General features: G+C 44.7%; 1 protein-coding gene across 1 annotated transcript in view; it reads right to left on the bottom strand.

Moving 5' to 3' along the window:
- The window catches only part of PPP2R2D (protein phosphatase 2 regulatory subunit Bdelta), a 934,071-nt gene that overhangs the window by 152,866 nt on the left and 766,918 nt on the right, over positions 1-14,287 (bottom strand). Inside the window, exon 8 of the mRNA XM_044055650.1 lies at positions 7,411-7,502. Coding sequence (XP_043911585.1) covers positions 7,411-7,502 — 92 coding nt within the window. The remainder of the gene's footprint in view (positions 1-7,410; positions 7,503-14,287) is intronic.

Genomic DNA, 14,287 nt, shown 5'->3' with positions numbered 1-14,287 from the left:
GCACATTAATTTTTCTTTTGTCATGCTCTTTAAGTAAGCTTATATATATATATATATATATATATATATATATATATATATATATATATATATATATAGATATATATATATATATATATATATATATATATATATATATATATATATATATATATATACACACACACACACACACACACACACACACACACACAATGCAGTGCCTATATTTCTTAAAACTGGAGAGAGAGGGGAAAAAAAAGAACAGCAGCACCTATGTACAATACCCACTACTCGTAAAAAATAATCGAGAACTCTAATTTATAGCATGAAAAAAAAACATACCACAAAAATAGCACTATTTACAAAAGAATAGTTGTGTAAAATCTTACCATAACCATAGATGTCCTTCTCTTCCATGTTGCAGTATTCTTGTTGTGGGATTTTCCGCCTCAGGCGACCCATACGTCTGCTCCTATACAAAAGCTTCAGCTTGGCTGTTGCAGCTGCGTGAACATCACACGTAGGGCCATAAACCAGGTTCCTTAAATGTGACATCTGCACGCAAAGACCTCAGAACTTGAAAGCCCAGCAGAAGGAGTATAAGGCCCAGCAGGAGTGTATACCAGTGATGTCAGGTATAGGGCCATAGGGCCCTTATGTAGTTTTCATAGGCTCCCAGTGTAGAGAATAAGGTACCAGGAGGCTAAGGGTATGCTGTACTGGGTAAAGAATGAAGGGGGTTTAGGAGGGAGGGAAGGAATACTGCAACATGGAAGAGAAAGACATTATGGTTATGGTAAGATTTTACACAACTATTCTATGTCCTTCTATACCTATGTTGCAGTATTCTTGTTGTGGGAGAGTAGTACAGCTTAATTGGAAAGAAGGGTGGCGGAAGAGGCAGATTCTAAGAATCCTTGCAGGATTGCCCTGGCAAACCCTGCTCATGCTCTGGAGACACTGTCTAGCTTGCAGTGCTTGGGAAAGGTGTGTATGGTGGACTATGTAACTTCTTCCATAATGGAAGCAGTGTCCAGACCTTTGATGAAGGCTTTGGAGGCTGCCCATTGCTCTGGTGCAGTGAGCTCTGACTCCTATCGGGAGTTTTTTTGCCATGGTGACAGTAACAGAAGCAAATGGCTTTTCTGATCCAGCAGGCAATGGTTTGTTTGGAGACTGCTTTGCTCATGGTCCTGGGATGGTATGAAATAAAGAGTTGAGTGCGTTTCCTAATGGACTTTGTTTTGTCCAGTTAGAATCTCAACTGTGTACATCCAGGGCGTGCAGAATTCTTTCCCCTTCGTTGGTGGGAGAGGGTAAGAAAGTGGGCAGGTGAATAGACTGGTTTAAAGATAAATCGTGGATTACCTTAGGCATGAAAGAGGGGTTAGTTCAAAGTGTTACCCTGTCCTTGTGGAAAGTGTAAGGGGGCAGACCATTAAGGCCTGTAGTTCTAACACCCTTCTGGCTGAAGTTATGGCCATCAACAGGACTGTTTTCCATGTACACATCAAAAGGGTGCTGGGTTAGGTTTTTCAGAATGAAGTTCAGGTCCAAGGGTGGTGGGATGGCTTTTCTTGGAGGCCTAATGTGTAGGACCCCTTTTAAGACAAGCTTAACATCGAGCCTGGCTAGCAGGGGTGGTTCTAGGGGTGGGCAGGCTGAGATTGTGGAGAGAAGAACTTTAACTGAAGAGTATGATAGTCCACCTTTTATAAGTTGACACATGTAAGCTAGGACTAGGGGGTCTGCAATGCATGGGTCCCTACTCTTGTCCAGACACCATTTCCAGAATCTTTCCCATTTAGCTAGGTATTATTTTCTTGTAGTAGGTTTCCTGGCCTCCTTCAGGACTGAAAGCACGTCCTCTGAGTAGTGGTGCCTGAAGGGAATGAAAAGTCTGTCACCCACAGTGTCAGTGACAGCATCTGCAAGTGTGGGTGGACGAGAGCTCCATTTTGTTGTGTCAGAAGGTCCACCTTGTGGGGTAACTTGTGGTGATTGTCCTTGGCTAGATTGTGAAGTAGGGGGAACCAGTGCTGCCTTGGCCAGTAGGGAGTCACCAACAAGATTTTTGTTTTGTCCTTCCTGATTTTCAGGAGGTCTTTTTGGATCAGTGTGAAGGCATATAGAAACTTCTCCTTCCAAGAGGTACTGAAAGCGTCTACTCTCCAGGTAAGAGGGGAGTAGGTCTTGGTGCAGGAGGTCTGCAGTTGTCTGTTCTATGGGGAGGCAAACAGGTTTATTTGGGGAATGCCCCACCGGAGGACTATATCCAGGAAGACTGTCCTTATCCAGCATCCATTCATGTTGTGGGGAGGATGTTCTGCTCAGAAGGTCTGCCTGTTTGTTGTCCTGCGAGGGGATGTAGGATGCCTGCAGGGACAGGTTGTGGTGAGAGGCTAGCTCCCAGATCCACAATTTTAAGTCTGCACAGGAGGTAAGTGCTTGTCCCTCCCTGTTTGTTGAGATACCACATCACTGTAGTGTTGTCTGTAACTATTAGGAGCACACCTGGTAGAAGCAGGGGGATGAAGGTTTTCAGGGACAGGAGAACTGCTGTCATTTCTCTCACACTGATGCGTTTGGCCTTCAGAGAAGGGGGTGCCATTCTGCTTGAAGCCTGTAGGATGCCACGGTGGCTCCTCATCCTGAGTCTGATGCATCTGTATGCATTATCTGAGTTGGAAGTGGGGGCTGAAGGGGAAGGTCAAGATTGAGCTGTACTTGTTGAATCCACCAGTGAACCTCTGCCTTTAGGCAGGGTAAGAGTGTGATTGCTTGTTCAAGGGGATGCTGGTGTTGGGACCAAATATTTTTTTAGATACCATGTAGCTTTCGCATATGCAATCTGGCAAATGGAAGTATAGGGATGGTTGCTGCCATGAAGCCCAGGGTTCCTTAGAAGTTGCCTTGCAGTGATTACATGGGTCTGCAGCAGGGCTTTGAAATGGGAGGTCAGGGAGCTGACTTTGTCTTGGGGTAGAAAAACCTTCATTAGGTCTGTCCTGATTCTACAATCAGAAATATCTTTGCCCTGCTCTGGGGTTAGGGATGACTTTGGGAGGTTGAGGGTCAACCCCAGATTTTGTAGAAGGGACATGGTGAATAGCAGATGAGCAGAACATTTCTTTGCAGTCTGCCAGGATCAGGATGTCGTCTAGGTAGGGGCAAATCTGAATTCCCTGTGTTCTGCCATGGGCAATGGCAGGTACCAGGCATTTTGTGAAAACCCTGGGGACAGTGGACAGACCAAATGGCAAGGTAGTAAATTGGAAATGACAGAAGAATATAGAGAAACATAAATATTTTCTGTGGGAGGATAGTATGGGAATGTGCAAGCAAGCCTCTTTTAGATCCAATGTGACCATGAAAGCTTTGCAGGTATGAGAGGAAGGAGGCTTGGGAGTGACAGCATTCTGCGGGTGGGCACCTGTAAGTATAGGTTTAGGAAGGAAAGGTCTAGAATTGGTTCTCCATGGTCTGTCTTTTTGGTGACCAGGAACAGTTGAGAGTAGAAATCTTTTCCTTCCTGTTCTGACGGGACAGGTTCTATGGCACCCAAAATCAGAAGGTCTGTCAGGACTTGTGGCAAAAGATACCTTTGATTTCTGAGGGGAAAGGGAATGCTTCTTAAGGGTGGCCTTTCCTTCGAGGACAGGAAGTATCCCTTTTGGATGATAGCCAAGATCCATCTGTCTGTGGTGGTGGTCTTCCAAAAGGGCAGGCAGTGAGACAGCCGGGCAGAGAGGGGTAGGGGGCAAGGCAGTCACGCATTGTTGGGGCCTCCTCCTTTCAGGAAAGGGTTGCCTAGGGGGAGGCTGTGGGGCAACTGTCCTGGAAGAGGTAGGCCTTCTGTACCTCTTCTGGGCCTGGAAGAAGCAGATCCAGCAGGGACTGGGTTATGCCGGACAAACGTGGCTTTGGCCGAGCAGTTCGTATAGTATTTGGGGATGGGAGACACCAATAAATGTTTAATATCTTGTAATTCCTTACTCTTTTCTTGCAGGTTCTTGAACAGATCTGCAGGCTACTTTCCAAAGAGGAAATTGGGGACAGGGGGGCATCCAGGATCTTAGACTTAAAGTCTTCTGGTAGGTGCTGAAGCCTAAGCCAGAAATATCTCCTGAGAACAGAGACAGATGCTGCAGAGCAGGCAGAAACCTCTGCAGCATCATAGCTGAATCTGACAGTGTCTGACTACTGGAGCAGCCAGAGAAACTTTAGAAGAAATGGCAGCTTTAGTGGGGCAGTCAGCAGTACTGGCTAGTAAGGTGGCAGCTTGAGAGACCAGGTCCAGAGCAAATTTGGTCATATGAGTCTGATAGCCGATGGCTCTAATAGCCAAAGTGGAAGAGGTGTAAACCTTCTTACCAATCCTATCCATAGATCTGCTATCTTTGTCAGTGGGTAAAAGTGAGGCAGACAGAATAAGTCTGGGCTGTTTGTCCGGATATGTGACAATCACAGCTGGGTCTGCCAGGGGGAGTTTGACTAGAAATTTCTGATCCTCAGGCACCTTGCAAAAGCGGTCTGGGCATTTAGGGGCAGGTGGCTGAGAGTCTGGTGCCTTAGATGCAGAGGAAAAAGCATCAGAGTATGCAGGGATGACAGGTGGAATAGCAGAAGATAAGGGGGATTCTACCTTTGACAATTCAAAATACTTTTTCTGAGTTTCAGACATTTGAGAGGTGTCCCATTTAAAATATTCTTTCATTTTGGTGATAGTTTCACCAAATTTAATATCCTCTGGAGGAGAGTCTCCCTCAATAGATTCTTCAGCTGGGGAGTAGTACTCCCGAGGAGAAGCAATTTGTGAGGTGGAAGAGATGGATTCCTCAGAAGAGGAGTAGTCAGTGTCTTGCTCTTCTTCCCCATCCAGAGAGGTTGGAGGGGGGAGAGAAGAAGCAGGTCTAGGGCTTAACAGTGGTAGAGTGGAGCCAGATGAGTCTGAAGCCCTGAGGGCCATAAAGGCCTGCATCAAAGAGGAAGTGAAGGACTGCCAGTCAGGTAGGCCTTCCATAGTCATGGTCAAATGTTTGGCCTTTTGTTTTCTTTTTGATGGAGTGGAGTTAGGCATACTCCTGGAGTCAGACGCCGATAGAACAGAAGTATCTTCCAGATGAGGGTTCCCAGTCAGAGGTTCTGCTAAATCTGGCTCCCCCTCGACCATGACAGTAGCCGGGGTCAGGGCTGGCTCCAGGGACGTGCCAGTCATTGGCTGCAAAAGGGCTTCCACAAAGGTCGCCTCTGAAGTCGACTTTTCTTCCAAGTGCCCCTCAACTCCTGAATCGGAAGATGGCGGGGCTTCCGGTAGTGGAGCGGCAGAGGAAGAGGGCCTAGGAAACTTGGCCTTCTTATACAGAGGTTCTGTCGATACCTCTGAATTGGGATCCATCCTAAGGGCTAAACACTTAAGCCGTTAGTTCTCCAAATAAAGATTAAGGGTGGCCAGACGGCTGCGCAGGGTCTTAGGTGCAAATGATTGGCAAATGGAGCAGGCGTTGTGGTTGTACTCCCAGCCTAAGCAAAAAAGTGCAGAGGTCATCCGAATCTTTATGGGGAATCTGGCACCCGCATTGGCATTTACCCTTTTTTTACTGACATTGGCTATTGCTAGCTTCAACACACCAAGCTTAGCACGATAATAGAAGAAAAAAAACCCAATGGGGTACATAGTTTTTTAGACGTTTCTGATGAAGAAGCGAAGCTCACAATGCGTCGGTAGTCTGTGGCTGAAAGGTTCTGAGGTCTTTGCATGTAGACATCACATTTAAGGAACCTGGTTTATGGCCTTACATGCAACGTCCCATGCAGCTGCAACAGCCAAGCTGAAGCTTTTATATAGAAGCCGACATATGGGTCGCCCGAGGAGGAAAATCCCACAAGAATACTGCAACAAAGGAATAAAAGGACATCAAATGTTTTACTTACAGTTAACTTTCTTCCTCTCTTCCCCTTCCAATGCATTTTTCCGAAGATAAATGACATGAAGTAGGGCATATACTTTACAGTCCCACACAAGTCCAACAAATTCTGAAAAAAAATCAGATATTTCCAGATTTTCCTATTCTCTCATATTTCACAAATATAATTATTGCATTGTAATCCCAAATTAAATTACTGTTTTTTTACTGTTCATCTCCATCTCCCAAATCTGGTCTCTGTTTCACTACCAACGTACTCTCATTTCTTCTAGTCAACTCTCCTGCTCTCTTCCTTCTTTCCAACATTTTCCATTGAAACAGTGGAAATGATTTCACAAGTACAGTCTCTCTCTGTGGTCTTTATTACCAGAAGAATAAGCAGCAGAATCTCCATTTGTTTCACAGCTCACTTTTTGTTGCATAAACCTCTGTATTTCCTGTTTAGCATGTACTTGATCAAAAAATTATTTTGTCCCTTTAGGGAAGAATACCTTGAAGACAGCTGGGTACACCAGTTTGAATCTCACACATGCGTCTTGCCATTCCCTTAATAATGGGATGAATTTACTCCTCTTCTGCCTGGCGTACAATTACTATTAAAGGTCTAGATTGCTTTCTCATAGCCAGGTTTGCAGCATACACATGATGTGTCCTTTCAACCAACTCCTCCACTCCAGTTGCTTGTGCTTCCATAAAATGAAAGTAGTCTCTTACCTCCAGCTTTGCTGGTATAGCTGAAAATCTCAGGTATTCCCTCTCCTGAGTAGTTTCATACTCAGCCAGCATTTTTTTCATTTCAGCCTCTGATTTTTTGCAGCTTTATCAACTCATCTGAATATCTGTTTAAAGCCTCTTCCACTTTTTCCAGCCTGTTTGTGTCCATCAGTGTTTTATTTATTTTAACCAGGTATGTGTGCAGTTGTCTTATATCTTCCTGTAGGTTACTTCATGGCTGGAAGTTGCATTGCTTTTTGCTGAACAGCTGCAGACGTTTCTCCAGTTAGTGTTTCTTCCTCATTTTTGTAGCCAATTTTTTCCAGGTGCTCTGCATTTATTTTTTCCTAGCATCCAGGCATTACACTTACTAGCCAGTTACTGAAACTTGCCCATAAACACAAACGTCTACTGGCCTTTGCTGTTGAGTTTCTATTTTCACACTGGGAGAGCTAAAGTTAAAATCTGTTACTCAATGTGCAGACATCTTGAAAGTTCCCCTTATTTATGACTACTCTGGTCACTATAAATTACAAAACTTTAACTCAAGTTTCCAGCTAAGCAAGGAGAGCTGAATCAAGGAAAAAATTACACAATGTCTAATTCAACTACATAACTGCAAAGGTGAAATTCTATCACAATGAAAATGATGAAACTGCTTTACTGCTGTAAAGAGAAAAATGGCTTAAAAATGATCAGCAATGTCATTAGAAGATAAGATATTCTTGATTACACCGCACAAAAATTACTCTTTTGTTCCTTTCTTTAAAAGGAACCACATACCTACCTGTCAGTACCATTCCAACAGCATTCAAACTTGTCAAATATACAGTCATTTTCATACAGTGAACAGAGTTTACTTCGCAGATAGTCATGAACCTGAAAAATTAAAAGGTATACATCAGTGTCACTGGAAGAACAAAAACTAGATTTTAAAAACTAAAGGATAAGCTTTAGATAGTACAGTTGTGTACACTTACCATAAATGTAGATGTTAGAGTGTATTCACTGTTGCAGTCATTACATTTTGGTGATCTGCTTGCAGGTAGCCCTCAGATGGCCTGATTATCAAAGTCTTGGGGTCCTGCGTCAGTTGCTGTCTCTTCTTCCATGACAACAGGTAGTCAGGGGTATAAAGCATGCAGGCGACGCCATTACATCAGTTTTTCTTACCCCAGATGTCAGGTGCCCCCATAATGGGAAGCAATTATATACAAGGTTACACCTCCAACAAAAAGCAAATACACCAGAAAGCTTAAATACAATAAACAAGAAGAGAGGTATAGCCAATAGAAGACAGGGGGCTGGAGAGAGGGTAACCAGGACTGCAACAGTGAATACACTCAAACATCTACATTTATGGTAATTGTACACAACTGTACTATGTTCTTCGTGTTTCACTGTTGCAGTCATTACATTTGGGTAGATTCCCAAAGCTAAGGGAGGGGGCAGTTAAAGAGCATTAGGACCAGCTATTAGGCCCTGCAAGACTGCAGTGGTAAAACTAGCTCTGGATTTGGAAAAAATAGGCAAGTGGTAATGCTCGGTGAAGGTGTGAACAGAACTCCAGGTAGCAGCTTCTAGGATGTCCCTGGTAGGGACACCTCTGAGAAAGGCTGTTGACGTAGATGCAGCCCTGGTGGAATGTGATCTTATCCTCTGTGGGGTAGATTTTCCATGGTGCTTATAACAGAAATTAATGCAATGGCCTATCCACTTAGAAATGGTTTGCTTTGAAATAGCCTTCCTCTGCCCCTGCAGCAAAGGCAACTAGCAGCTGTTCAGTTTTCCTGAGAGACTTAGTCTTGTTCACATAAAATCTAAGTGGTCTGTGCACATCCAAAGAGTGAAGTATTCGTTCACTTTTGTTCTGTGGATTAGAAAAGAAGGTTGACAAATGAATGGACTGATTAAGGGCCACACTGGATACCACCTTGGGCATAAAGAAAGGATTGGTCCTGAGGGACACCCTGTCTGCATGGAAGATGATGAGGGGCTTCACTGCCATAAGGGCCTGTAATTCAGTCACTCTTCTTGCTGAAATGATGGCTAGAAGGAAGGCTGTTTTCCAAGAAAGGAATTTCAGCTCTGCAGTTGCAGCTGGCTCAAAAAGGTGGTACAGTGAGCTTGGGGTAGGGGCTCTCCTGGGTGGTCTTAAATTTTTGGCCCCTCTGAGGAATTGCTTCAGCTGGGGGTGAGAAGAAGAGGGGTGGCTCAGTATTATAATGTGCTGAAATGGCTGAGGCATGAATTTTAATATAAGAGAAGGAAAGGCCCTTGTGAAGCATCTCTGTTAAGTATTGAAGAATATGTGGTAAGCTGGGCACTGTTGTGCCCATCCCCCGAGTTTGGCTCCAGGAACAGTATCTTTTCCACTTTTCAGCACAGGATTTTCTAGTACTAGGTTGCCTCCAGAATAACATCCAGCACTTGCTTACTGAGGGATGGTATTGGAGAGCTCAGGTAATTAGCTAGGCTGCAAGGTTCAGGATATGAAGCTGGGGGTGCAGAATCTGGCCCTCCTGCTGGACAGCAGGGATGGGGTCTGAGGCAGGTGCTATGGTTCCAGCAGTGACATACTGCGCAAGAGGGGGTACCAGTGTTGGTGTTGCCAGTCTGGTGCAATGAGTATTGTCCTTGGTTTGTCCTGTTTGATCTTTAGTAGAACTTTCGAGAGGAGCGGCAGAGTGGGAAAGGCATACACTGAGAGGCTTTCCCAGGTGAAGGACAGGGCATCCACTTTCCAAGCTTGTCTGTGGGGAGTCCTTGTGCAGAATATGTCCAACTGGTAGATCAGAGGGGAGGCAAACAGGTCTATCTCTGGGCTTCCCCCCATTTGTTTCTCAAAATGTTGAAAATCTTTGATTCCAGTTTCCACTCGTGTGGGTCCATGAGATTTCTGCTTAGGTCGTCTGCCCGTGAATTTAGCTTGCCTGGCAGGAATTGAGCTTGTAGGTGCACTTGATAGCTCAAGAACGTGTTCCACAGAGCCATGGCTAGTCTGCAGAGAAGGTATGAGTGGGTTCCCCCCTGCTTGTTTATGTACCACATAAGAGTGTTGTTGCCTGTGTTTACCAATAATTGTCCTGGAAGAATGTGGTCCTTGAAGGCTGTCTGAGAATTCTGTACAGCTAACATTTCTTTTTGATTGATATGCAGGTGCATTTGACTCTGGTTCCATTTACCCTGAATGCACTGCCCTGCCAAATGAGCCCCCCATGCATTGTCTGACGTGTCTGTTAGGGTTTGGGCGGAAGTGGGTAGAGTGAATGGCAGTCCCCTGTTGTGGTAGCAGGCCTCTGTCCACCAAAGGAACTCTGTCTTTATACAAGGAATGATAGGAATTATTGATTCCAGGTCCTGAGAATGTTGACACCATAGGCTTTTTAGATACCACTGTAGTTTCCTCATATGCAGTCTTGCATATGGAATTAGTAGGATGCAAGAGACCATGAACCCCAGGGCTTGCAGTATTTTCCTTGCAGATAGCTGGGTCTTTGTGGCCAGTAGTTTGAAGTAGGCTGTCAAACTTGTTTCTCTGGCGTGAGGTAGGCCCATCTGGGAAGTTGTGTTCAAGCATGCTCCCAGGAATACAATTTGTTGGCAGGGTACTAGGCGATATTTCTTTTCATTTATGGTGTACCCCAGTGAGGTTAGCAGTTTCTTTACAAATGCCAGATGATTCAACAGTGTGTGCTGGCTTTTTGGCTGAATTAGACAGTCGTCCAGGTATGGGTATATTTTAATATTTCTTTGCCTGCAGAATGCAATGACTGGAGCTAGGCACATTATGAATACCCTGGGTGCAGTAGATAAGCCAAAGGGCAGTGCAGAGAACTGATGGTGCATGTAGCCTGCTCTGAAGTGTAGGTATTTTCTGCAGGATTCCCTTATTGGGATGTGCAGGCAAGCTTCCTTCAAAGTTCAATGTTGCCAACCAGGCATTTTTGCCTAGCATGGGAAACAGCTAATGAAGAGTTAGCATTTTGAATTTTGGGATTACCAAAAAGATGTTTAGGATAGACAGGTCCAAGATAGGATGCCAGTTGTCGTCTTTTCTGGTTACCAGGAAAAGTCTGGAGTAAAAACATTGTCCCCATTCCTCTGCTGGGCAAGGTTGAATAGCCCTGATACTTAGAAGAGAGAGAACCTGCTGTTGAGCCTCTGGCCCACTGATTTGGGGGTAGGTCTGGCCAACCATTTGGGGTTGGTAAGGTGTGGAAGTGGAATCTGTATCCTTGGGAAACTATATTTAAAACCCATTTCTGTTGGGTAATGAGTTCCCAGTTTTTTGCATGAGGGCGCTCTTTCCCACAAAAGGAGCAGTCAGTTGAGCAGGTCTTGGAAGGTTTAAGGTTAAGTCATTGTGAGTTTACCATAGGGAGGTGTCATACTACTACCAGCTTTGGAAGTGGAAGCCCCGCACTGCTTAGGCCTGAGAATACCTCGAGACTGTAGCCTAGGTGGTCTGCTGGTCCTGGGTTTGGACTGATAAGGCCTGAAAGAGATAGGGAAGGACCAATTCTTAGAAGGCCAATGCCTACTAAATCTGGGAGGCTGTACTTGCAGGAAATCTTTAACAGTTTGCATAGACTTAGCTTTTTCCACCATCTTTTTAAGTACTACTTCTGCTTTGTTGCCAGACGGTCTTGGTTTAAGGGAGCATCCAGTAATTTAGCTTTAACATGATCTGGCAAAGTTTGCTCCTTATGCCAAGCATGCCTTCTAAGAACAGACCCAATGACAGCAGCCCTGCAAGATGCCTCTAAGGAGTCAAAACCACATTGCAAAGTATGTTTACCAATTTGTTCAGCAAAATGCATTAAATCCTGTAATTCTTTATTTTTAGCACAGTCAGGAAAGTACAGCTGTGTACCTACCATAAATGTAGATGTTAGAGTGTATTCACTGTTGCAGTCATTACACTTGGGTTATCCTGCTGGCAGGCTACCCACAGTCGGCCTGAATTCCAAAGTCGTGGTCCGGCATCAGTTGCTGTTGCCTCTTCCCGGATGTCAATGCGCCAGGGGTATATAGGAAGCAGCCGACGCCATTTTCTTCAGTTTTTCTTGCCCCAGATGTCAGGTGCCCCCAAGAAGGTAAGCAATACATATTGCTTATAAAAAACATACAGTAAAATAAATAATACCTTCATCTACAAGCAAACACACCACATAGGTTGTATAGGATAGAGAAGTGTAGGTAAGTCCCAGCAAAGAAAGGGGGATGGTGGGTGGGTAACCTGGACTGCAACAGTGAATACACTCGAACATCTACATTTATGGTAGGTACGCAACTGTACTATGTTCATCGTGTTTCACTGTTGCAGTCATTACACTTGGGTTGAATCCCAAAGCTGAGGTTGGGCGGCTGGGTCTAAATAGGATTAGGAGTGGCTATGAGGCCCTGCAGAACTGCAGTGGCAAAGCCTGCTCTGGATTTAGAGTAAAGAGGCAAGTGATCGTGCTTGGTAAAAGTGTGCACTGAACTCCAAGTTGCAGCCTCCAAAATTTCCTTGGTTGGTACTCCTCTGAGGAAGGCTGCTGCCCAGGAAGAATGTGGCCTAATATTCTTAGGCACTGATTTGCCATGCTGTGCATAGCAGAAACAAATGCAGTGTCCTATCCATTTTGAAATAGTCTGCTTTGAAATAGCCTTTCCTTGTGACCCTGTAGCATATGCCAGAAAAAGTTACTCAGTTTTTCTGAAAGCTTTTGTTTTGTCCAAGTAGAAGCGTAGCTGCCTGTGTAAGTCCAAAGAGTGCATACGTCTCTCCCCTTTATTCTGGGGATTTGGATAAAAAGTTGGCAAATGAATGGTTTGGTTAAGAGTCACACTGGACACTACCTTTGGCATAAATGTTGGGTTTGTCCTTAGAGAAACCCTGTCCGGATGAAAAATGATAAATGGTTCCACTGCCATTAATGCCTGTAACTCTGAGACTCTTCTTGCTGAAGTTATTGCTAGGAGCAGAGCAGTTTTCCATGATAACTTTATCTCAGCTGTATTGGCTGGCTCAAAAGGAGGCAGTGTGAGCTTTTCCAAGACAAAGTTGAGGTCCCATGTAGGTATCGGTGCTCTCCTTGGGGGTCTTATGTTTTTGGCCCCTCCGAGGTACTGTCTTAGCAGTGGATGTGAGAAAATAGGAGGTTCCGTATTGTAATGAGCTGAAATGGCAGAGGCATGGATCTTAATTGATGAGAAGGATAAGCCTTTGTCCAGCATCTCAGTTAGGTATTGTAAAATCTGAGGAGTATTTGGAACAAGCAGTTCAAGTCCTTGTGCCTTGTTCCAAGCACAGAATCTCTTCCATTTTTCTGCATAAGATTTCCTGGTGCTGGGTCTCCTGGCTTCCAAAATGACATCCATAACTGCTTTACAGAGAGGTGTGTTCTGAGTGGTTATATTATTCGCCATGCAGCCAGATTTAAGGTTCTGAGTTGGCTGTGCAGGAATGGATTGTTTTGTTGGGTCAGAAGATGAGGAATTTGAGGTAAAGTCCAGGCTGGGCCTTAAGACAAGCTCTTTAGGATTGGGTACCAGTACTGGCGTGGCCAGTCTGGGGCAATCAGAAACATTTTTGGCTTCTCGTCTGACTTTTAGGAGTACCTTGGGGAGGAGAGGCAGTGGTGGAAAGTCAAACTGTTAGGGTTTTCCAGCTGAATGATAGAGCATCCACCTTCCATGCTTGTGAGTGATAAGCCCTTGTGCAGAATCTCTGTAGTTGGCAGTTGTGAGGGGAGGCAAACAGATCTATGTCTGGGCATCCTCATTTCCTGTTATCATGCTGAAGACTTGTGGATCTAGTTTCCACTCATGAGGGTCCATGAGGTTTCTGCTTAGTTCGTCTGCCAGAGTATTTTTCTTTCCTGGCAGGAATTGTGCCTGCAGATGTACTTGATACGTCAGTGCTGTGTTCCACAAAGTCATGGCTTGCCTGCAGAGGGGGTAGGAATGTGTGCCCCCTTGCTTATGTACCACATGACTGTAGTATTGTCAGTCTTAATAGCTGTCCTGGATGTAGTAGATCCTTGAAGGCTGTCAGGGCATTCTGTACAGCTAGCATCTCTTTTTGATTGATATGAAGATGCATTTGGTCTGCGGGCCACGTGCCCTGAATACATTTTCCCATGTGTGCCCCCCAGGCATAATCCGATGCATCTGTTAGTGTCTGCCTGGGTGTGGGTAAAGTGAAAGGCTGTCCCTTGTTGTAGTGACAGGCCAGTGCCCACCATCAAAACTCTTGTTGCAGGCAGGGAATGAGAGTCATTATTGTTTCCAGGCTGTGGCAATGTTGAGTCTAAACACTTTTTAGATACCATTGTAGCTTCCTCATATGCAGTCTTGCATATGAAATTAGCAGGATGCAGGATGCCATGAAGCCCAAAGCCTGCAGAATTTTTCTTGCAGGTAGCTGCGTCTTTGTTGCCATCATCTGAAAGTAATGAGTCAGTTGCCTTTGTTTGTCTGGCGTGAAATAAGCCATCTGGGCAGTTGTATTTAAGCTTGCACCCAGGAATATTATCTCTTGAGAGGGCACTAGTTTTGATTTATTTTCGTTTACTGTGTACCCTAGGCAAATTAGTAATCTTCTTGCAAACGCCAGATGCTTTAGTAGAATGTCCTTGCTCTCGGCTTGAATAAGGCAGTCCAAGTAGGGATAT

Source organism: Protopterus annectens, chromosome 14.part0 (assembly GCF_019279795.1).
Source record: "Protopterus annectens isolate FY-2018-M chromosome 14.part0, PAN1.0, whole genome shotgun sequence".
Taxonomy (NCBI): domain Eukaryota; kingdom Metazoa; phylum Chordata; order Ceratodontiformes; family Protopteridae; genus Protopterus; species Protopterus annectens.
This window is presented reverse-complemented; position numbering and strand designations above follow the sequence as displayed.